Source organism: Boleophthalmus pectinirostris, unplaced genomic scaffold (assembly GCF_026225935.1).
Source record: "Boleophthalmus pectinirostris isolate CB_2022bp ecotype Guang Dong unplaced genomic scaffold, ASM2622593v1 HiC_scaffold_4, whole genome shotgun sequence".
Lineage (NCBI taxonomy): Eukaryota > Metazoa > Chordata > Actinopteri > Gobiiformes > Gobiidae > Boleophthalmus > Boleophthalmus pectinirostris.
The window spans coordinates 16030541-16056447 of record NW_026571353.1 but is presented as its reverse complement, the minus strand read 5'-3'; the positions used below and the strand labels follow the sequence as shown (position 1 = coordinate 16056447).

Genomic DNA, 25907 nt, shown 5'->3' with positions numbered 1-25907 from the left:
TGCGTTTAGTTTCATTGCTCTTTTGTGTATTGTGTAAGGCGGCTGCTGTGGCCCTCAGATGATGCACCTGGCGATGAGAGCTGATAACAGGTTTGTAGGAAGCTGCAGGAAGCAAAAAGATGGACACCGGACCGTGCCAGTGCGCCTTTACGCACGAATAATACACCGCTACACTGGTGCATTATTTTTCTTTAGTTTATAACGTGACGTCACGACCATTTACCGAGTAGCTTAGGTTTATAGGCTCCTTTCATTATGTTGCCTTTACCCACACCTGCAACACAGTAAACACCATTCTGAAAATAACTACGTGACATGTTTGAATGAAAGGTATCAGTCTAATTCATTCAACATTTTCACGCGGCAATTTTTAAGAGTAAGTTCGAAGTGTGAAAGATAAACGCTATTTGTTTATGTGCCTGGAATTATTATGAAGGCCTGTATGAAATGACAAGCTGCTAATGGGCCTGCCCGGTGCGTCATGGCACGGTGATTGTTATCAAGGCCCTAACATAAGCAGTGGGGGAGAAGATAAAAGCCCTACATACCGTTGGCCTACAGCATAAGTCCGATATTATTAAAAAAAAAAAAAATGAAGGCCTGGTCCAACGTAAATACTACCACTGATAATAACAGGATAATAATTTATATTTCATACAGAAATATTACAGTACATCTGAGAACTCTACAGCATGGTTTCATAATAAAAAAAATACGTATATTATTATTATAAAATATTTTAGTACATTTGAGAAGTCTGAACCCTGATTCTTTTATTTTAATTTAGTCAAATAATAAATAATTACTGAGACTATAACTGAGACTATTATAGACTACTATTAATTCAGCACGTCACATCAAAATCCTTCTAGTGTAAATATACGTGTGATAAACTATAACATTGCATTTATAAACAGACCATATAAAAGGAAATATTAAATACTATTATTTTTTCTTCCCAACACATTTCGCAGGCGGCAGGCCATGCTCAGCGCTGGTATTTGCGGTGCCTGAGTGGCAGTGAGGCTGTGACCTGTAGCCCACTTTGCAAAACAGAAACTAGATTGTTGCTGATGCCCTCTACTGGTCACGGTAGTAAAAAATAAATGTTACAAAAGCACGACTGCATGACTGAAGGAACATAAAAGACTGACAAGAAGAGATGTGAAGTATTCATAATGAAAACATACTAAAAGACACTTGGATAATATGACCAAACTTGCCACACATATTACTCATTTAGCTCAGTTCTCTTTTTCATCTGCTTCTATCAGCAGGGGTCAATTACCTCCAGCGCGCACTATATTGGATTATCTTGCCACTAAGCAGCATTATTAGCCCGGGACTATCAATATACAATATAGACTAATCAATACATTCAAGAACACATAAAGCCGGCTGTAGTCCCAGTGTTACGGCCACCCCCTGCCATTCATTCAGCGGGTTATCAGGCGGGTCACTTGTGCGGATGAGGACATCAAACATTCATTCAATAAATCAATCTACCAACTTTAGCCTGCAGTGTTTTAATGAGCCCCTACACGACAGACAGCCCTCCCTCCTCGACTTTAACTGCAGCAGGTGTGCACAAGGAGGCTATGAGCAAAGCTATGTCTTCCTAAGTTAAACATTTCTGCTAGTTTCATCATAAGAATCCAGCGGTAAGGTAAGACCACAAAACGCACACACGCGGCGTTTACGCACCGTATATTCCCTGTCCAATATAGTTAGGTTTTCTGAATCAAGCATTGTTGTTCTAGATGAAAAGTTGAAGAATTCGAACGGAAGAGTTTTCTAAAGAATTATTTTAAGTGGAGTTAGGCAACCATTGCGCAAGTCCAAGTGTGGCTAAGCGGATCAATCCATGATGATGGATTCCTCTGTATAGAGACTTTTAAAACACATATTCTGGCTATGATTATTATTATCATCTTTAAATCATGTCCAAAACAATGCATATGCTGTTGTAGTAGTTAGTAGTTAGGACGTAAATGTTATTCACGCCAATAGGTTTGTGATTGCATTCTCACAGGGTATTTTAAAAGCCGTTATTTTCCCTTCATGGACAATGAGTCAATAAGACTGTCCAACCCCTGTCAATCCCAAGACTCCAATCAATGCACCAATATTACACAAAATGATCGTGAGTAAGTCCCCGTCATTATTTATTAAATTACATGTGGACAGTAGCAGAGCTTTGTCTCTGTCAGTGGATATATAGTCTTATAATAGCCCTGGAGATTTCCTTAATTTGAAATACGAGCACAGTTAATTATAGGCCTAAAACAAAGTTTAGCGACGGTCATTAGAGAATAAAATACCTTAACTAAAGCCTGACATCCTCAAAGGGGCGCTCATAGGCCGAAGACATAATAGCTCCCTAAATTGCAGGGAGCGAAGACTTTGATACTTAACTCACTTTGATCTTTTTTAACGACTCTTTCTTGCGCACCATGATGCTTCTTTAAGAGCCCAAATAAACACGGGCGCACGCTTATTTGGACCAAACACAGTGTATGTGAGTTATGTGAAAGACTGCTTCAGTATTTGACAGTTTTTAGCGCGTGTCGCCGCGGTTTGCCGAGGACTCGCTTTAGGCCGCGTGGAAAGATCTGTCCTCTGCGTCGTGACAACGGACTCGCTGACCTGCGACCACTCGCCAAGGGTTTGCTCGTCGGCATTTTGGAACAGAGTAGGTTAAATTTAATATCTTTTGTAAAGCGTTACTTCTGTTATTTCTGTGCTAGTGGTTAGTTTTAAAAGGCCAAGGTTGGGTGTAACAAAATAAATGACGAAAAGTTTAAAAAAAAAAAAAAGAAAAAGAAAGAAAGAAAGAAAGAAATAGCCTAGGTAAGGTGTGATAGATCCTATAGAAATTCGGATATTTTAAATGTTTAAATTGATGTAGTAGGCTAATAATCGATATCCTACAGACTTATATAGGCCTACAGTAGGCCTATCTTCTGTTTCAGTCAGCGCATAACATTTGTGCTTTTATTCCTCTCAACCACTTGGCCCCTCTTATCTTCCTGAGACAGCCAAAAAATGATACTGCGGGATAATCCTAACTCCCAGAGGGTTAAGACAAAGTACAATACAGCACTGTCAACCTCTGGCCAGATTTGTTTACGTTATGATTTATTGGATTCGCTTTTTTCGCTCTGACAAATTTATTGAGTTCCTGACAGATGGCCTGACAGGCCCCAGTCTGACAGTTAGCTGACATACTAGTTTGAGATGTGGCTCTGAAAATCGTTAAGGTCTTTTTCTGCACTTTTCTGCTTCATCTGTAAAAATTAACATGCGGCAGTATTCACAAAATCAGATGCGTTTTAAGAACTTTAAGAGTAACGCTCTTCTGTGCGTAATTTGGCTATAACGTCCACATCATAATGTACGAATGTGTCAATTAAAAATACAATTAACCTAAAGTAATACATCATTCTTATTTGAACTGCAACCCTTTTAGAAAACAGTTTACTAAAGGCTATGCTATGTAGGCTAAAGTCAAAGTAGGCCTAGGGAGTTTGGATGGCCTACTGTGTGTGCAGTAATATTTGGTAATGTGGCAGTTCGTCTAGGCCTATAGAACAAACACAATTAGACCTAATCAAAAGTGTGATATTAGAGGTTTCAGAAGTTAAGTCCAAAGCTACATCGATGCAAGAACATGAATGAAGCTTATAAACATACAATGTCATTGTCGATTAAGAAAATACACTTTAGAAACTCACAGTGCTTCTGCGCCACCATTGCGTTTTACTTCCACAAGTCATTTAAGCGGGAGGAAGGCACTCAAGTGTCTTGTAGCGGGACCCCCTGAGAAATCATTAAAACTACAATACCGCCCCCTGCTGGTAGAATTACGGTATTACAAGGTACCAGTGCATTCAATACCTGGAGAAAATACTTAGACCGTATTATTGTATATATTGAATATTTCAAGGGAAAAAATGCTTACATTTAAAATATTTCTGCACATATTTTCTAACGGCTAGTATATGAATACACTGGAATTAGTGTTCAAAGGTAAATTTGCTTCACTTTTTTATACATAAAGAAAACTGAAGTATTTGTACATAAAGACATTGTAGTGCAACGTAGAGCACAGTTGTACTATGTTGGGGACAGTCCATGTCCAAGGAATTACAGTATGAAGTATGAATAATGCAATAAGTTATTCCTCTGGATATATTTTTACTGTTACAAAAGATGAACTTTTTTTAGAAGTAATTTAAATTGTAATGCAGATGGCAGAGGATGCATTTAACTAGTAACACTAAATCCTTCTCCTCTTTGATGTGGGGACGGCCTTCATCTGTTTGACTTCACAAATGAGCTACAGCCAAATACGCCTATGACACATCTCTGCTCGAGACACTATAATGGGGATTTCTCTAAAATAAAGTGGTGTGTGAAAATCTTCAACATGGCTGCATTAAACTGCATCCAAACTGTAGTGAACAAAAACACAGGGTAAATGTATTTAATAAGATTAATACGATATTTTGGAGAGGATGGGTACTGGAACAAAATAACTCACCTATTCACAATCGTTTTGTATCGGAAAAGTATAAATAATAATAATCATTGTTTTATATATGTTCCCCATTTATCAAAAACATATTCTTTCCCACAGGCCTTCAACTACAATATAATGACTTAAAAAATAATTTGACTCAAGAGAAGACTCAAATTAATTTACCTTTTTAACTTTTTAAAAATTTATTTGCGTATGTTGAACAAGATCATTACACATTGCCATCCTCAGAAAGACTCACATTTATATAGTGTTTGTTATTAAATCTTAAAAAAAAAAAAAAAAAAAAAACTTAAAAAAAAAAAGAAAAAGTTTATGTTTAAGGCTAAGCAATTTAAAAGTGCTCATGCACTCAAAAACAAAACAAAACAAAATAAATAAATAAATAAATAAAACAAAGATTTTTTTTCTTCTTCTGAAACCTTAAAAAAAACAATATGGCTTATACCATTTTCATTCAACCAGGAATACTTTTACCTGATATTGTTCCAGTTCTGTTTTTAACATTACAAAACTATGACACTTGTGGTAAGATTTGCAGCACCTTTCACTAAATGATCTTGTTATTCAGTGGATTTGTCTCAACAAAAAAAGCAAAGCGATGTAAGGCCTGAGCACGGCTTCAGGGTATGTGCCATTACCAAAAAGCGCCCAGGCCTCAAACGCTCCTCATACAGAAGGCATAAATTAAGTGTCTGTTGAATAAATTGCGTGTGCTAGACAAACTTTGTGGTGAAGTTTTTTCAAAGTAGTGAAAGACATTCTAAGTACATCTGCTGGCTAATACAAGGACTAATCATTAAGGTTATAGAGCAGCTAGTAATAGTAGTTAATATGAGAGGAAAAGTTCATTATGGGTATCACTATAATGGTAATTAAAGATAAACGAAAAATTATGACTTTTTGATTTGAGAATGTAAAGAAAATTTAATTTGGTTTGCATTAATAATAAGGTGCAAGTAATTAAAATATTTGGAGTAAAATGCAATATGATCATTTTATCTCATGTTTTGTTTTATTTATGATTAATTACAATTGTCATTGTTCTGAAAAAAATATGATTCTTACTGCACTGCATTCAGTGGTAACACATTCCATTCCATAGGTCTACTAAATGTATATGTGTTGTCACTAAACACAAGAGCGAATATACTGATCTACACTAACATCAAGAATTGTGTGACTTAATATTTGTTGGTCAATTGAAATTCAATTGAAATTTCAATGCATCATGCTTTGATTCAGTTTTATTAAAAATCACGATAATTATGAGTATTATTAAAAGCAGTGTACTCAAAATGCACATGTTGCTATAATATGCATTACAGTTTGATTTGACTATGAGGAAAACCTTTTTCATGATATTGACATTCCAGAGGATCGCCCAGTAAGATATGTACAGTTTAGCTGTGCTGCAATCATATTTTTGGGGAATTTGAAAAGACGAATCTGCGCGTGTTATAAATGTCCAGTGGTGAGTGTGTCATTAATAGGCCGGACTTCAGAGAAAAGGTAAAATCCTGGTCCAGATGTTGTGCAGCTGGGTGGATCTGGTGCTGAGGATCTCCACAGCCTCTGTCACAGCACAGCCTTTCTAATCTGTCCTGAACATTAGGCAGAGAGCACTAAAAACCCATCATGGCCCGCTTGCTCCACTCCACAGGATCCTTGTTTAACTGCAAAAACACACAGCAAAAACACAACTTAGTAACAGTGTAACAGCATGGAGGCCTGTTTAACCCCGGAGGGCTGCTATGAGGACAAAAAGCAGTGACTTATACTGAAACGCGACTCACAACTATAAGAGAAAAGGAGAAAGAAAAACAAAGCATGGGGCAGAGGTTATGAGGGCCACAGGGCCCAGGGCAAATGGGCCAGGCTTTGAACTCAGGTCCAGAGCAGCTCACAGAGGTCAAGGTGCTCTCACACAACTCAACTAAAATAATACACTTTAGAGACAGTTTAAATTATTATTTTTTTTATTAAAAGTGACCAGTAGAAGTATGTACACAATTTACTTAATTTATTTGTAATTACCGGGTCAATTTGTATAGGATAAATCTGACAAAAATCCAATATCTTTTATGTCAGCACAAATATATATACAAATACATATACAAAACTGTTTATAAAAGTGAAATTATTATTCTATAATAAAGACAGGATTGTTGTCATTTGAAAAGACTATATGTGCATCTAATCACTAGTAAATGATAATATGGTCCAGCATTTGTGGATTTTCAGTTTGAATATTTCTTTCAAAAAACAGCCTTCAGTATAAAATGAGGACATAAAATGGTGAACCCAGCTGTGTCTAAAAATATATGAAATAATACTTTGTTTTAAAATGAGCTTATCACCACATAAAAAAAGTTAATTAAGTAAATTTTCTTCTTATGCTGATAATCTGTGTCTTCAGAGAAACTTATTAGCAGTAAAAAAGTGGAAGTATATACTTACTTTTAAAGATTTCACTGTGTGCAAACCATATTAGCCTTACTATGGGCAAAGATAGGTCTCAGTGAATTCTCAACAAATGTGTTATGAAACTCTCTAGACTTTCTAGCCCGACCTTGATAATCTGGAGATAAGCCCCACCCTGGCCTGGGTTCAGTGGCCAGTGGCCAGTTGGCTGACCAGATGCCACATGAACTGACCCCGTCTTCCCTCAGAAATGTGGAAGTAAAGAAACAGCCATCCTCAGGGGAGCGCTCGGACTAACAAGAAAACTGCGGGCCCAAATCTCTCTGAAGTGCTGTGTTTTCCCACCGGACCACTTTCAGCTTCATAAACATCTTAACTAGCCAGAGGTCCCACAGGGGCTGCTGGGAAATCCTTTGGGCAGCCACCACTTGGGAGCTGGCCCTTTATTACATCCAGGTGGTGGTTAAAAATGCTGGCCAGCCATAAATGTCCAATAAAATGCAAGTGCCACCTTCGGGGGTGGACAGGGTCAGTGCACCTGTCTGCAGACCAAAGCCCAAAGCTCCGACTAGTTTCATATTCTGTGGTGCTAAGGCGGTGCCAGCATTTCAGCAGTTTCACCCAACAGAGACTGACCAGGCTGTTGTCCATACTAAATATGATATAATGCTGAGCTAAGCAAATAATGAGATGAATCTTTCCATCAAGTTAAGTCAAAACTGCAAATGAATTGCCATTACTATTGATTTTAATACAATTTTGTGTCAAATGCTTGGAGACATCACTCTAACAGGCTTAGCATCTGTAAGATAATAAAACTCGGGATTGTGGTGTCATACATTATGAACTTTTCAGTTAGCTTAATATTAAACCAATGTAGATTTTAAGATGCTGAATACTGAAGTATTCTGAGACTAAAGAGTGATAAATGTATTTAACAGTAGTGACGCAGCAGCTGATCAGGTTGTTCCTCAGGTCTTTTAAAAAAAATTTGACGTTGTTTTAGCCAAGGCATTGCTATCTCTCTACTTTTGTACAGTTGATACAAAAAAGGAGGATTTGTTTTTTGGTTGTGCAATCCTGAGCTCTATATATAATTTATATAATTCAATCATCATATCGTGCACCTGGTCAAGACCCTTGAGTGAGTGATAATGAGTATTAAAGCCCCAGTACATTTTTAGCCAAACATAGATTCAAATAAAAGAATTCATCCTGCTTGTTTCCATGGAAGTGTTGTTCCTTCAGCTGTACTCTTCCACAGTATGGCATAAAACATATCTATCTCCATGGAGAATATTCCAGAGTATGTTACATGCTGTACCTTTAAAAGGAGTGGAAAATAAATTCTTAATAATATATACATTGTGAAATATTTTTTCTTGATCAGTTAATCTTACAATTTTGTGAATTATTTGTTGACTTCTCAGACACCCTCAGAGAAGCGTAGCTGTCCTTCTGTGCCCTCAGTCCATCCTGTCCTGACCTGATCTCCAAGAGTCTGATTCCCAGGATGCCAAGTGGCAGCGACAGGGAATTACACCTTGGGAATGTCTAATTAACTGTGAACTATTATGAGTCAGTATACAAATCACTGGTCCCTCTCATTCAATGTGGTGCATCCTGAAGGGAAAAGCAGGAAGGAGAGAACAGTATCATAATTTACATTGAGCAGATATGTTCAGTGTCTGATTATCTGAAAATCTCCCCCCCAAAGTGTCGTTTAATTAGCTGCTGTTTGTTTATAGCCTGCTCTCATGTTAGTGACTGGGGCAGCAGCCTCTCGTCATCTGCCCTGCCTGCCCCATGTCCAGAAAGCTAATTGTCCCAAAGCAGGTAGTGGAGGGAGCTGGACACTGGTGTATTGGGCCTTTGATCTCACATGAAAGGAGTTAATTGATTTCTATGTTAGGGCCAGTCTTAAGGTGGGCCATAGGAGAAAGAAACATGCTTGCTAGTGGTTATTCAAAAACTTTGACCAAAATACCTGGGAGAGAAGAGAGAGAGATCAGCTCACACCCTGCTCCATCCTTACTCAATTATAATAATCCGACTCACATGGGTTGCTGTGGAGGAGAGGAGGAGATGCCTGCTCTGAGACATCACTCATTTTACCTTCACAGAGGTATGGGGCTACATGCATGTGGTGGTGGGGGCTAGTTAAAGTGCAGAAGACCACACTGCTCCTGGTTGGACAAAAACACACAAGCTGACGTCAGGCCAGGCAGAGGTGCATAGTGCAACCAGGATCATTAGTCATGGAGCAGTGGTTTGAAACAGAATAGTTAAAGCATGCCGTAGCTCTTGATTTATGGCAATAAAAGGAATACCATGTATCAAAATGTCTGACAAAAAACAAATTGTTGGGGTGCTTCTGTCGAGTGCTTACCACATAAACTGGAGTGACCCAAGTTCGAGTCCACGATCAGAGGAATTTTCTCCATGTTCTCTGTGTCATTCCCCATTTCTGTCGGTGTGTACATTTCTTAAAAAAAACCCAAAAAGTCAAAGTAAAAAAATAAATAAATTTTGCATAGGAACCATTGACCACTGTAGAGAGCACAAATGCAATGTTCTTGACTATTGGAAGTAACGAAATATAGCAAAAATACGTAAACAATTCAGATTCAAATTTGGTGGATTTCAGAATGCAGCTACTTTCCTAAAATGAAAGGAATACACTGTATACACTTGATCACACAATTTAGCCCAGCACAGTATTAGTGCAACAAAAAGAAAACTCTTGTATAGTGCATGCATTTGTGTGTTTTCCCTTCTCTAATTAGAAATAAATAAATGCAAAACAGGCAGCGTTAACATGAGGCTGTTTTAATCCTATGAATGTTTTTACACTGTAATATAATGCAACTCCATGTGAAAGTATTCAAAACACAGAACAATCTACTTAAACCATGTGACAGAATGTAAAACTACATTTTAATGCAGGTATTCTGTAATTTTGGAATTTAATAAGTTTTTGTCATTGTTGGTATGTAATAAAAATCTATAAAAATAGTTTTATTTGACAATAACTCCTATTTTACAAGAATAAAATATAATAAATACATGTAATTAATAAAATGTATGAATTTCTGTTAATTTCATGTATAGATGTATTATTTTAATACTGGAACACATTACTGATCCGTGTATGCTTAAGTAATGTTATTGTCATTTTATATACTATATTAGCCTGCTAATCAATAAGTTCTGCACTTTAACTTTTACTTGCATGTATGTTTCCATCTGTAATAGTTGAGGGGTATTGGCAGGCACTTTGTTCATGTTTCCTGTATCCTACCAACCATTAGCTGCAGTTAAATCTCCCTGGAAACAGGTCTGTGCATGTGATTTGCTGATCACCTGCGTGTTTGGGCCCAGGCCTGGCTCACCTCTGTGTGTCTGCTGCAGTGGGCTCAGGGGAAGTGGGCCTGTCAGAGGGAGAGTGGCAGGCTAAGGCCGTCTTAACACAGCCCCTCAAACCACCTCATAAATACTGGCTTCCTCTTCCAATTTCCAAGCAGTCCATCCAGCTCTGTCCACAGGCCTCCTCGCCGCTCCGTGTCATGTGCTGGGGTGTGAGTGTAAAAATGACCGCGGGACATCTGGTGCACTCTGGGAGGGTGGGGCTTTGATGTCTCACAGTTCAACCTTACTTAAGGAAGGCCAGGCCGTCCACAACACAGCACTGAGGTGCAGTAAGTGGCCCTGGGAGAGTAGAGGAGATAGTGAGGGAGTTGAAAAGATTCCTTAAAACATGTCGGCCATATGTCAAAGGCTTAAATACGCAGCAGACAGCGCCTAACCGATCCTTCAGCACTCAAGCAGCTCTGCAACGTTCTCCGAGCACATACGGAATGGGTCTATTCTGTGCTTTATCATCAAGGTTACTCCAAAAAGAGATACATTAAGGAAGGTAAAGGGGGCCTTCTTTGATAGTATAGTATAAGACATCACTAGAAAAAATAGGTGTATCATATCTGAACTTTTTCATGCCGTTTTATTTGCTGCCTCTTGGCTGGGACTAACCTTTTTTATTATTATCTCAATGAGATTCTCCTAGTTATGGTTAAATAGTGAATTTAAATAATGTATATTGTTATTTTAAACACCATTTTAATTAAATACCAAGACTTGTAATTCTATTATTTTTGTATAGGTGTAAGCATTTTGCTCATATTAGTTAAAACACAACACCTAATTTTAAACTCATGTAACATGAACACATTGTATTTTTGTACTGACACTGTTGTATTTATAAACATTTATAAAGAAAAAAATTAACCTGTATTAAATTGAAGATAATGGTACAGACCAAAACACAATTTTACGTAGTAATATATAATATAATAAAATATAATACAATATAATATCATATATAATAAAAAATTATATAAATGTATGAATGATCAACTTTTTCTGAGGCATTATTATTACAAACACAGGCATCACTACGTAGACAGTACACAGCAGGCCCATCACTTTACTGAAATGACTGTCACCTCCGTGTGAAACTGTTTAAAAACTTCCCTGGGCTCCAGCAGCAGGACCACGGCATGGATACAGGCTGCTGTCATGTGCCGTACGCCTCACTACGCACCTGTGAACAAATCACATATTACAAGTCAAATGTGCATTGTTAGCACTATGTCTGCACACTCAGTAGGATAAGGGGCTAATTAACCGTGAAGAAATTACAAGTTTGTCATAATTGTTATTAAAAGACTTGAGTAAACAGAGGTGTGAGCAGAAAGATTCTACTCAGTTGTAATTTAAATAAAACTATAATAAGGTATATTTATACAGAAATAGTGCACTATATATTTTAAACTATTCAACCCTATTTTGTTGAATTGTTTCTTATGACAATAATGTTGAATATAATCGTAATACGTTTTCTATGTCAGCTATACATTTTTAGGCATTTTCTGAAAACCCTAAAAATGCTCAACACAAATATACTGTGAAGCTTAAAAAAAAGTACAAAAAAATTATAATAAATAATGCACAAAAAACACGACTACCCAAAAATCTATAATCTATAATAAAAATAATTTATAAAGATAAAGGAATGCTTAATAGTACTGCCAGAAATGTATTTATTATTATTATTATTATTATTATTTTGAATGAACATATTTGCTTTTTTACATCTTTGAAATTAAACACAAATAAATAAATACATACTTCAGTTATAATTACACAAAAATACTATACATGTTAAAATATATATTTCCATTTGGTATTGCACAGCAGCACATAAATCTAGAGATCCATTTGTAATCCATGAATGTATCCTCTCTGGAATATAGATGCAGCTCAATGGACAACACTTCTCTCTGTGGTGAAGTTGTACTGAAACTGCAAAAGAAAAAAGAAAAATTAAGTTTAGCCAACAGTTTGAAACTTTTACAAAGCAAAAAACATTTTGTCCTTGGACTGCAAAATGAACGCAATTGCAAAGGATTGATCTGCTCAGGACATGGGCCTAGAGTGGCCTGGAGCAAAAATGTCATAAAAAACTAAAAAAACAAACTACAAAAAGCTAAACTTTAAATAAACACTGCCCTCTTGTGGCCTATCTCTGACAAGACCAATTAAAACGTGACGGTTCAAATCGGAACAGTACGAGTATGTTTTGTATTTTCCAAAAAATTTAGAGTTTTGTGTTTTAATTGTCACAGTAAGTATAATAATATTTTTATCCTTGCAAAGTAAAAGTATGCATGTCTAGGTTGATACCATTCTGTGAAAAATAAATTATTACTAATGATTCTATAATGAGAACATAGGTCTAATCATATTATCTTAAATACTGTAAAAGTACAAAGTGAGTAAAAAAGTACAAAATGTGTTACTGAAAATGACAAGCTCAGGAAACCCCTATCAAAAGAATGTAGTTGCATTTATTAAACATTGCACTAGGTGGGGCTATATGATCACAAAAATAAGTTTCCAACTCTTCAGCACAACTCAATGAGCCTCTACAACTACAGCACACTCTCTCTCTCAAAATACCACCTTGGCTGATTCTCATCTACTTGAGGAGCAAGTTACCAAAAACCTGTCACTTATCACAAAACCTGTTAGTTGTGTGAACATTTCAGCCCCCTACCACCACCACCACATAAAAAAACGGTCCCAACATCTGGTACCGTAAATAAATAATCTGGAGAGCGTGTACGTGCGTGTGTGTGTGTGTGCCGATGATGGATGGGGGAATGGGGTGTTATCAGGGAGAGCATGTATCAATGTCTGCCAGTTTTACACACAGGCTGACAGGGCACTGACACACCAGTACATGGGCGGCAGTCACCCAGACGAGCAGCGGCTTCCATTTCCCGTCCCTGCTCCACTGCCAAAAATATGTGACATGTTGTCTTCATTAATTCCACCTCTATTTGGAGCGCTCACACCTCTCCCTGTTGCCCTGTACACTACTGTCCTCTGCATATAGGGAAACACATACAGGCAGAAAGGAAGACTGCCACGAACAAGATATAAATACCTAAATAATGTCCTAATTAAAGCTGCACTATGTAACTTTTCTGGTGAACACCACGGAGATGTCATTATTTTCCTTGGAATCTTTCACAGTTTGGCATTACACTTGATCTATCGCCATGGAGACAAGCAGGTGACACCAGCAGGCCAAGTGTGTAAAGGCGACTCCACTCATTCATGTTTTTCAAGGTATTTTTGTACAATGAAAAGACCTGTAATTGAACAAATGCAAGAAAAACATTCAAACATTAATGGTATACACAGAGGCCCAAATGCCACTGCCTCTACACATAGGTATTAGATCCTTTACCAGAAAAGTTACATAGTGCACCTTTACTTGACTCATTTCAATGTTTATGTGCCAGATGCCATACTAGTGCTTTTCAGATTCTACAATGATGTGATGTGATGATCCCAGATGGATGGCAAGAGTCAGTTTTTCCTGTTGATTACATTGTAATTTACCATGAAATATCCAAAAATTAAATTCACAATGTTGAACCTGGAGATTTCTATGAGTGTCTCAACACAAGAACTCAGTTTATGGCAACAACAAACTGCCCCTCATCTGTATTAAATAAACCCACCGATGCAGTGAGGATGTACTCGAAAGATCATCGTCAACGAATAACAAAAGTGGCCCATTTTTGCACATCTAGGAAAATCAGACTCAAAACAACATACTCTGCAAAGTGTCAGTAAGTTCAACAGGGGAACAATACAAATAAACAAAAACTGAGAACACGTAAAAGTATTTAAGCTCCTATTTCAAGATCCAAAAAATGTTTAAGGACGATATTTATACTATACCACGTATATTTATACTATAAGAAACTTAATAAAGTAACTACTAGACTAGCAAGTAAAACTGAGCACATATAAGTGACATTATTGCAGATCTCACATACATATACTCTATTTAAAACTCTCAAACCATGATGTGTAACATCCTCCCCTTACAGGAAAACACAATGCACAAAGATACAACTCCTTGAAAAAGCAACAGTAGCGTCACCCATATATCACCCATAGGTGCTAATGAAAATCTTGTCATGTCTGCATACACACCATTCTCCAACCTCCTTTTCAAAATCATTAGCCAGATGCCAACAACATTTTTTCAGCAGCGCAAACTACATAAAGATGTCACTTTAAATCGCTTACTAATTAACACTTAAAAAGACACAAATTAGATATGCGTGGCTAAAAGCAATTATAATATCTGCAAGTTTTGTGAGTCATTTGGGAAATGAAAAGAATGCCTAATTGCTGGAACCAACATCATCCGAGACATGGCTTAAGTGATGCCTGTTAGAAAATGGTCTTATCTACAACTGTGATTATACACTTTTACTCAATTAAATGTGCATATGTGCTGTTCTGCAAACTACATCTGCTTTATGAATCTATATTTTAATGGGTTTGGGAAATAAGGCAATTATACAGACTGGGCTCAAAATGGCTTGGAGCTTTATAGAGGGATGAAACCTCTTTCTGTAAAAGAATAGACAGTGACCTCTTCTGGACAGTAAAAGAAGTCCGAACAGAAACAGCAGAAATGGTTTAAATTTCAGTTTTGCAAGTATTGCACTCCATTTAGCATTTTTGGGCAAATTACGGTAAGTAGTCCATGGAGTACTGTAATTACATGGAAACAGAAAATCAAGTAGTACTTTTTTTTTTTTTTTCAAACAGTCACTATTGATGAGAGGAAAATGGTAAAACACACGCATTCACACACAAAATTCCAGGCTTGTCAAAATAAAATCAAGTGTCAATACTGAAAAAAGAAATACAACAGCACAAAGTTGGCCTTATCCTGAGTAACTTAAGTCTTGAGCTACATCAGAACTTTTAAGACCATAACCACAACGCCATTTTGAGCCTTTTCCTTTGTATCCAAATAGAAATGCTGCTATTGTGACAACGCAGTGCAATTGAGGGGAATGATTCTACTTGCATTTTAAAAGTGGGCAGACATGCTTTAATTTTGCTCATTTAATATGGCAAAAACAACACAAAAATTTGGAATTGAAAATTGACTCTGGAAATCTAGTTTAACTCGGAAAAACTTTGCCTGTCTTTGCACTATATTTTCTGTGTGGATAACATTGACAATCCTTCGCCCTGTTCTCCCGATATCATCGCTGGATAATAACAAGGGGAGAGAAGTAAAAATAACACAATGGTGAGGGATGCTTCCACTTGGAAACTAATTATCAAGCTAAAGCTGTGACTTCATTCTCATCAGCCTGGCCCCAGCCATTAATCTTGTGCTGTCGTCCACTTCACTAAATCCTGTGTTACACTATCTCCCATTTACTTCATCAGCTCCAGCAGCAGCAGCACACAGCAGCAGCACGGGCCGTAATTAATGATTTCTCATGCCCTTCCCTCTACTCCCCCCGCCTCAACTCACCATGTGTCCTTCTGCTAATCACACTCCAGGAAAAAGAGGGGAGAGAAGGAGCAGACAGCGCCGCACGCTATGGGACACACACGTACTGTAAACATACACGCCATACCTGCCTTGACAATGAGCTTCATGCAGGTGACCATATATGACAAGATGGCGACTGGGCGTGATTGGGATAGTGTGTGACAGAAGACAGAGGCGGAGTGCAGAACAGACACACAGTGCGGTTTGATGAGCCACTGTTTGCTCTGTAACACGTCTCCAAAACCTCAAGCAGCACCTGTTCTTTCTACAGTGGTCTGTCACTTCCTGGCAGTTCTGATACCCAGATACCGTGCTAATGAGAGAGAAGGGGGGTTGTCACACGACTTAAAAACGCACACACACGCCAGTTTTTCCTTTCTTTTCCTCACAAACACACAAGCTATAAAAAGTGCACTCCTCATTTTTCTACCCGTGGATGCCTGCAGGGTACAGTGTTTTATCACCAATCGAGAGGGATTTGTTGTATTTGTTCACTGCGATGTCTAACTTCCTCAGTGCAATTCCTAAAAAGTTATGTAGAGTACAAAAGAGAACAGGTAGAAGAAATAAATTGTACTAAAAACTCAAATTTGTTTATTTAAGTAGATTTATCTACTCTGTAAATTATAATTTATGCAAAGGTAAAAAAGCAATTTGATCTGTTATTTATTTAATTTTATCTGTTATTTACTCACCAACTGGTTAAAATGGAGCCATCTAAAATGTATGTAATGTCATCTAAGTCAAGACAGTAACATAAATGTAACTTGTACACATTGTTTCTAATGGAATCATTTTACTTAAATGTATGTTATAGATACAAGTACTTTGACTATAATACTAGGCTATACTGTTTTAGTGGCTTTATGGTTAAAATCATAACACGCAAGCAATTTACATAATCAGTTTGATTATGTAAATAATCAGTTAAACAAGGAGTTTATAACTAATTGCAATTTTGTCAGTTTTGACACTTTTAATTGACAGTACCCTCAATTTGAACTCTATGACAAGAATGAAAATTATAGATGCCTAAACGCAAAATTGTGCTAAAACTGTAACAAAATGTAAAAATGCACACATGATTACGAGTATAGTAAAAATACAACCTACTTTCAACAGCTATATTACTTAAGTCTGCACAATTTCTAAACGTTAAACCACAGCAAGTCACTTACGAACACAGTGGCTCGGGTCTGACTGCTAGATTGAGCTGTTCCGAGAGAGAGAATTGGGGGAATAAAAGTCAAGTGTTTTGGAACAGGAGCTGGAGCTTTTAAGAGGGACTGGTTCGCCTTAACCCGGGCCATGCTTTTATATTCAATTGGAGCTTAGTGGAGCCAACAGGGCCTCGCTGTCTCAGACACTTAATTACAAGCCCAAGACCATTTTGCTTTGCATTCTGGGCCAGCGGCGTCTGTGGCAGTGGAGCGTTGCAGCCCTCTACTCACTTCCTCCTCGATCTCTGCCAGGGATTTGATCGTAATGCCCATTAAATTGACTTGCTGCATCTGAAATCAAACACAGGGAGAAGGGGGAGGGGGGTGGACAGGGAGAAAACACACAAGAAACATGGCGGTTAGGCTCATGGCTAAGTAAGCATGCTTAAAATCTTTAATCCTCCCTCTCGGTGTCAATACAAGTGAGGCTATAGTGACAGCCGCCACCAGCCAAATGGACTGCATTGAGCCAGCTTTGCATGACTGCTCACATTCATCACTCAGTCTGCAGAAATGGAAGGAAGTGCATGGGAGAGGTGCAGAATTTCTTTCTTTATTATAAATAGAAAGACCAAAGTGTATTGCAGCTATTATAGACAATCATGTCATAATACATCATCTTTAAAAATTCCCTTTACAGTTGTTTTTACCTTTGTGTTGGAGTCATGAAACTTCCCAGAGACGACAAATGGAATGTCATCCAAAGCTGAAAATGAAAAAAAAAAAAAAATATATATATATATATATATATATGTATATATTAACTTTATTTTTGATCTCGACTTTTTCAACATGACAAAATACAAGATTATTCACCAGTAAACCCCAGCTAGCATTGTGATCCCACCCTCTCTCCCCCGTTTCCGTCTATGGGAGAGAAGATGAAAGCCTTTTTTATTCCACGCTGTATTTGAGCACCTCCACTCTCCTCTCTCCTCCAGCCCTCTCCCCGTTTAATTACTCTTGATTATTCCCGATTCCGTCTTGTCTGGGAGATGTTCACCTCAGAAACAAAGGCACGCTCACACAGAGCAGAGAAAAGTGGCAAAGAAGGGAGACAAAACATTCACCAGATATCAAATTTGCATGAAAATAAGCCGCGCACTGTTCGGGAGGCAAAAAGTGGATTGAAATGAGGACTTGCCAAGAGCGTGGTGGTATAATTAGCATTTGACCAAACAAACGAGCTTCAACAGAGCTATAATTAAGCAGGCCTGTAATTAAGTGTATGCCCTTTATCATAATGATCGTGGTTAAAATGGTGTGATGGCTGCCAGTTGCTTATTAATGGCACAACCCCGACTGCATGCATCCTGCTCTGGAATCAAGGTGTCACCACTGTCAGGCTAGAGAGCAGCCCTTTGTTTATAAAATACATTAGGGTCCAAATTAACACAGGGTGACAGGGGACACAAAGCCCCTCTCATTCGCAGGCTGAAGGGAAAACTGCAGCTGCTCGGCTTCATTTAGAAAACTCTAAATTGAGAGGCGCAAAACTTGAGACTAAGGCTGGATTTCAAAGTAAAAGCATCAAATATCAAAAGGCGAAGCTCACAACTGTCCTTCAGCTGGCAGAGGAAAAGGAACTTGTACATTTAAAACCGTGTGAGTCATGGTTGTGTTTAACTCTGGCATCTGGGGGAAAAGCTCTAGCCTTGACTTCAGAAGTGATTCCCGACTTAACAATTACACAATGTAGTTTCCATATTATTTTTGAACAAAAGGATCTTTGTTGTCCCTCACCTTATGACTGTATGAAATATCTGAGGATACATTTCTGTGCCAAAAGGAAAAGCTGAACAAAAAAGTAGAGGAAATTACAAAAAGGGAAGAAAAGTCAAAACCTGATGCACTCATACCAATTCACATCAAGGCATTAACCATCCATTATTATAGGCATTATGTCAACACTGAATTGAAAAAGGAAGGGTCTATATTAGGTTGCACTTTGAGGCACTCTTTTTCAAACAATTGTTGGGTGGAGTGCGCCCAATCTACAAAACATACATGTATATATTTTTTGCTTTTTTATTTTGATGAATACATGTAACCAAACCTAACCAAATTGAGTCTCAGCATTATTAACTTGCATGTTAATTTGACTTATTTTTACCACATTTTGCTCAGGTAGTCTCCAGGTTTGAGACTAGCACAAGCAGAAACCTAACTTCTGACCCTGTGTGGTTGTATGATATAAAAGCAAAAATAAAAACACTACTATGTTTGCCAAGAGCACCAGGACCGAAGCAGAATATATTTGATTCAAGTCGGCGCTGGGAAGTGGAGATTGCCACTGCTGCTGATGGATCTCTATGGCACAGACGGATGAATGCGCACAGCTGAAGGCCAGAGAGTTTCTTTATTGCTCAAGGATTACATTTAAAACCAGATCTCACTTTGTATTCCCCCACCATCTATACTGCACAGGCTATCTCACACCAGGACAAATGGTGAGGCCCTGGAGATGGCCTGGTGGTGCGCTTTGTGCTTGGAAATGGATGCTGCTGGTGGCACAGTGGAATCAGGAGGTCCAAAGGGCAGGAATAATGTAAATCCAATCTTGTGAACAGAAATATGACACACGCCCCAGTCGCTCAAGTGGCCCAGCTACAGTCCATTACCTCACAAGTGTATTACAGAACCAGAAACCACGTAGTTATTTGGAGGTGTGAAAGAATAGGTCAATAGGAAAACATCTGGTGGGACCTCTTTAGTATAATAATGACGCTGGTGGAGACGGTTGAGTGCAGAGATGGCATTAAATGGTTAAATGGACAGGTAAAGCTGATATGAGGAAAATTTGATGCACAAAATTGAGTCAAAGTGATGAAAATGTAACTTATACTTTTGATATTTCATCGGTACTTGTTTGTACTTTAGTTTAGAATGTAATGTTCCACAGTATGGCATCAAACTTCTCTATATTGCCTTTATCGAAGTGTTGTATTTCTCTCCATAAAGATAAATTGCTAAGTTAAGTTAAGATAAGTTAATGCCACATTATGGACCTTTCCAGGCAAAGTAATAACATCTGCATGGACAAGTGGTCTTTGTTTTACTTTTCTGTAAAATTCAGCTCTTAGACTAAAATCTCTTTCCCTTTACTTCAACAGATGAACTGCATTTTAAGAAATACAAATTTGAACCACCTCTGCAACATCTGGCTGGACCTTTTTCTGTATAATGATGATGATGATGATGGTGATGCTGGTCGGTGAGCGCAGAGGTGGTGTTAAGTAAGGAGGACCCTGCCGTTTGAGCGATTGTAGTGTAAAGAACGGAGTCAGCAGCGGCCCGTGTGGATCATTGCCTTATTAATGGCTCCGTCAGGTGCTATGAGCAATGGCCGCATTGTCATCTCCAGCCCCTGGGCACAGATGAATGGCTGTTTCAGGGCGGGCAGGGCTGCCTCGTTCGCCAGGCCCGGTCTAATCCCTCAGACGTCCATTGTTGGATGCACTGTCACCGGGACTCAGGCGGCTGTGGCGTACAGTACATTGCATTTGCGGCGCTCCACCAGACACGGACATGTTTTCCCCGCACTCACAAAGACACACATAAACTGCTCCGGATTGTGCAGAGACACTGACTGATGGAAAAATATGCGTGGGTGATCGACCATGCACCGTATTACCTGATCTGGAACACTTTAGGAATGTTGATGAACTTTTATTTTACACTTCACTAATTCACCAGGGTTGCATTGATCTCTGTCTGGTACCATTACCTGGGTGAATCCTTCGTGGACTAAATTAAATAAGAAGGTCAACAGTGAACCAATAATGCGCAGCATGAATTACCATCTTAACATTGTTTTCTGTGGCAAAATAATACAATTTGAAACATGTAAAAAGAGGGTGCTAGGTTTTATATGCCAAACAACAGCATCAGGGTTTCTTGAGGTGTAGACATTGTGAGACCTTCCCTGTCGCTGTGACTCTCATTTTGAGAGGGTTCCTTATGCAGACCATGGAGATGCTATTCTAGGGGCAGAGCGCTCTCTGTCACCTCTGCAGATAATGGTGAGTCGCAGTAGAGCTGGAGGAGGACCCCCTGTGCCCACTCACAGCCCTTAGCCCCACTATGACATGAGCAATAGTGCCCAGGCCTGACAGCATCTCCAGACATATTGTAGTTTATTTTGTCGCCCGGGCATGCCATCTGTGCCATTCCAGTGGAGGGAGTGTGTTGAAGCTGCTGCTGCCGGAGCGTGCGGGCGCTGGGCCCTCAGTAGATCTGCAGGCGCGGCAGGTCATTAGTCAAATTGCCTAATGAGAGAGAATACAAATGGCCCCCTACCCTGACAGGAGGAATTTTGGAGGTGTCAGAGCTCCTGACCCGTGCTATGAGAACAGATGATAGCGAGATGCTATTTTGAGATTCATTTAATGACTATGGCTCTATGAAAGCCATTCTTTTTCTTTTATCTTGGGCTGCTTTTTCAAGCCCTGCAGACAGTAACGGAGAAGAGAAAAAAAACTTTTCAACATGTTTGAGGAAAATCTCTGTTGCAAATGTGGCAGTGTATCTTTTAAATTATTCAAATGTTGACTGGCTAGTCAATTAAAAAAACTAGAAAGAGTTTTACAGAGAAAGTAGCATGCAAGAGATGACACATGATCCTGTGGCTTCCTCCATGATGTACAGGCACATAACAAATAATACTTGTTTCTGCAGGCGGTTACAGTTTGTTTTTCAGTCTGTAGCAAACAGAAGCCTCTGGGGCAACTCGCTGACAGCAGTCTTCACACTAAAATATTCATCTGCTCGCATCCTGATACTCAGCATTAGATTTAAGTGTGTTTACATTTGCTAAGAGCAGAGTTTGAATACTGATATGGGTGGATACTGCAATGAATTAGGTTCTTAGGTTTGAAAATATGCAGAGAACTTGATTACTGAATTTCAATAAGGAATATAATAATGAATATGATAATTGACTAAAACAGACAAATAAGTTCTCACTTTTCAAAAACTAAAACTTAACTTGTCCCATATTTGAATGAAAAGCTGGATGCATGATTCTGCTGAATGACCCACTTATTTTCCATCTGTGACAAGCAGTCCTTGAAATGTGCGTATGGGCAGGATCCAGGAGGCAGTCCCAGTGGGCGCTGCTCCATCAGTCTTCAGAAAGTGGGCAGAGCCAGAAACACCTATGGAGAGTTGGCTACAAACAGCCAACAGCACAGAGATGTGGGAAACTTTTCCACTTCAGTGTAACTGTATATTGTGCCTGGATAGAAAACGGCCGACAGACTGTGAGCCAATAAATCCTGAGATAACTTTCCACAATTAAAAGCTGTTTTAATCGTTCATTTTAAGCCCTCGGAGCGTTTTTCAGTTGGCAGGCTATTGTGAGCTCTTATGAAATTAAATGGACAATCAGACTTTAATCAGCAGCATAGCGTCTTTAAGACACTGCCACAGCCCTCACAGCCCTGCATTAATCCCCAGCTGGGGCTGCTGCTAAATGTGCACACAATGTGCAGTGAATGTGTGTAGTCGTGGCTACGCCTCTCTGGACAAGTGGAAGAGCTGGCACAGGCCTGACACTAAATTGTATGTGCCGGATGGGACACAGCAGAAGGCACAATTACACAAATCCCCTCTTAATTAGCGGTTCTGTGGGCAAGCTAAACCGTAATGATGCAGGGATGTGGCGAGCCCCAGAAAGTCTAACAAGAAACACTCAGCAGCCCTGAAGCCCGCTCCCCGGGTGTCATGGCGACGCTGAACTGTTGAGATCAAAGCTGCTGTGGGACACGCAGCTGCCCGTTGAGCGGCCGGCTCTCCTCACCCTGACCCTTCCCTGAGCCCCTCAGAGCTGCCTGCCCTCTGGACTGTGGCTAAAGCGCAGGCCCCGGGTGGTGCAGGGTGGTATTATTAAGTTCTCCATGCTCACAGTACCAGGCAATGTAAAGTGGCATCTCACACAGTGAGTAATGAAGTGTGCCAACGCAGAAGCAGGAGGGATGACAGCCAAAGAGGCCTCCTTGGCAGCCACTAACCTGGGCATCCAACAATTTATCATCCCTGAGAACCAATCCACCAATGCAGCGCCGCCATTTGTCATTAATTATGCTAATAAGGATACCATTACTCTCCTGATGAAATTGGCCACTGCCAGCATTTATTGTTTTGTTTGAATGCATTTGCTTGAAGACTTTTTCTGTGTGACAATATGTATTCCATTGTAGAAATGAAATTGTGTTGCTGTGCTTCGCCCAAATGCCCTTTCAGAGGTCCTTCTGGTACATACAGTAATTGAGTGTAAAGCGGTGACAAAAGCTCTGTTTTTTAATCATGCGCCGTGCATGCACAAATGTAAAGAGGCTGATGGGCTTGAACTTTCTCACTGCAGACTTTGTGGCTCGGAGCAGACCCATGTGAACAGAACTATTTAATATAGAGCCCCAGATGCCCTTTTCCAAAACGACTTCATTCCCAGAATCTCATTGTGCTTTCCACATCACACCACAGTATGCATTAGAAGATCATTAATTACAAACTTAACAAGTCAGCAGAGCCATTAAAAGATCTTTTCGGCATATTTGACCATAAATCTCCTTAAACTAGATTTAATGACTGGATTTTTACGAAATATTTTTTATCAAGTTCTAATTAGATGGTGTGATAACAAACCCTGCTGTACATGGGGCAAATGAGGGGATGCTGACAGGCCCATCCATTGAGGCTGTCCTGCGTCTGGACATTTAAACTAATGGGGCAACGCTGCTATCTCAGGGATGGATAGAACGCAATGAGGGATGAGACTCCAGAGTCCAGTCCAGCCTGCAAATGTAAAGCCATTTGAAGTCGCTTATTTGACTGTTATAAAGGGCCAAAATGCCTGGGGCCCTATAAGGCTCCTGGATCCCATTAGGATTCATGGAGGATTGATTCTCTAGTATTTTAATGGACAAATCAAACTGGGGTCAAGCATTAGTGCCAGATCACAGTAATGAAGCAATAGTAATGTTGGTAATATCTTGAAACAAAAAAGGATCTCAACCAGGCTTTGATTGATAAAAAAACAAGATTATGAACTTTTCAAGTACAATTCATGCTAAGGCTTGGACTGCTGCCAGACCAAGCCCAAATAAATGAAGAGCTGCATCTGGAAAGGCATCTGGAATTAATCTACACTAGGGGAAACAGAATATAGGATGGCATAGAAAATAATTAATTTCAACGCCTTTTTTGACAGGTAAAGAATGCCACAAATGCTCAAATGATGTAATCCAAATGAAATTAAAACTATGGCTGGAAAACAATTTATTAGAATAATTTAATTAACCAAAAAGGTTTGTTTTTTATTCATTTTTAACTGCGCAGCTAATTTAATCAGAAAATGCCAGTAAACACGGCACTGCTGCTACACTCTCTCTCCCTGTTTTTGCCTTTTGCTGACCAGAGGCATTAAGAGTTTAAATGCGGGTTTTAAGAGGGCTCCTTTCATGTCTTGATGTAAGCTTTGGCATTACTTCAGACACGGGTTTGATAGAGATCCCCGCTCCATCTCAAGTAAAAGCTGGGGCTGTAAATCTGCCTGTACCTCCCCCATAACACTCCCATAAATGATTCATTCAGTCGACTTTAGCTGATGCAAAACAGAAAGAGTTGCACATACAGAGGCCACTAACTGTAGACCAACTGTGCCGTTTTGTATATCCATCCATCTCCCGTAGAAACGCAGTAATAATAACTTTTGTGTCACCATCCAGAGGTCGTACTTTTTAATCCCTCAGACTAAAGAATTGTGTTATTCTAAAATATAACCCAGCGGTGCAGAATCGCTTCAGATCCATCATTGCTGGAGATAAGAGAGAGCCCGCCTGCTCCGTCCGCGTGCACACTGTAGCCTCGCCAACTACATTCGCAGATAAGATTGAACTTTTGTTTGAAACCTGACGAGAATCCTCTTAATGAAAGCGCGCGACAAAAATAATCTTTTTTCTCAGTGTTAGTCAATCACGAAATTGTAGTAAAAAAAGGGGGAATGGAGAAAGAAAAAGTAATTTTGCATAATCAGTGAGCACCATCTGGAACAATTAACCAAATTCCACAGAACTCCGAGGATCAGTCATATTGGCTTATTAAAGATCCTGGAATTATACAAGTAATAAATCCTTGGAAAAACTGAGCGTACCCTCGGCCTGTCACGACTATTTTAACTTCAAATACAGTGGAATACTTGATAAGGCTGAAAAGAGGAGATTAATATATGCAAATTATGTCGAGCATTTAAAAGCCCCCCAACAACTGTCTCGATTTTCCCCCCCTGTCTCTTATTACTGGAGCTTTATGTTTTATTCATACACCAACTCACCTGTCATTTCATAAGCTATAATATTATGAGGGTATTATTAAACAGCACAAAGTGGAGGCTTTAATTGGAAGCCTCCGTAGCATTTTCCCAATTATTTGTGGCAAATTAAAAGCAGATGCACATAGTTTAATAAGAATTCTAATATTGTTTCCGGAAAATCAAAAATCACTGTCATCCCTGCCAAGATATTTTGCAAACCCCAAGTTAATTTTGTGCCTTCTATTTTCTGTCCTCTGAAGGATGGACTGTCTGGTGCCTGTTAATTGAAGTTCGCCCTAATGGATCGAGAAATAATTGCTCTCCATATTACGTTAGATCAAGGCCAATGTCAGGATTTATTTTTGATTAATGTGATAGATATGTAAATGCATTACTTTTATTACGTTTACTTTTTATATCTCCTCTTGGATGCCTGCAAAATACTGTATACTCTACTATAGCTAATCA

The 25907-nt window shown here is 39.0% G+C and overlaps 1 protein-coding gene and 1 long non-coding RNA gene across 4 annotated transcripts in view; both read right to left on the bottom strand.

The window, feature by feature from the left end:
• Positions 1-8894: 8894 nt before the first annotated feature.
• LOC110169940 (uncharacterized) lies at positions 8895-11084 on the bottom strand. Its single transcript, XR_002319057.1, has 3 exons — positions 10357-11084; positions 9354-9449; positions 8895-9150 (listed from the first exon to the last, which is right to left on the bottom strand). It is a non-coding gene; the product is annotated as an uncharacterized LOC110169940 (long non-coding RNA).
• A 1108-nt stretch (positions 11085-12192) lies between these two features.
• The window catches only part of mvb12bb (multivesicular body subunit 12Bb), a 31515-nt gene continuing 17800 nt past the window's right edge, over positions 12193-25907 (bottom strand). The window contains exons 8-10 of one of the 3 annotated variants that reach the window (XM_055162187.1): positions 17779-17834; positions 17360-17419; positions 12193-12325 (exon numbers count right to left, since the gene is read on the bottom strand). In XM_055162187.1, coding sequence (XP_055018162.1) covers positions 12284-12325; positions 17360-17419; positions 17779-17834 — 158 coding nt within the window. In that variant the 3' untranslated portion in view covers positions 12193-12283. Of the gene's footprint in view, positions 12326-17099; positions 17420-17778; positions 17835-20831; positions 21365-25907 lie in introns of those variants that run through there. The other 2 variants (XM_055162186.1, XM_020935494.2) reach the window with 2 other exon arrangements.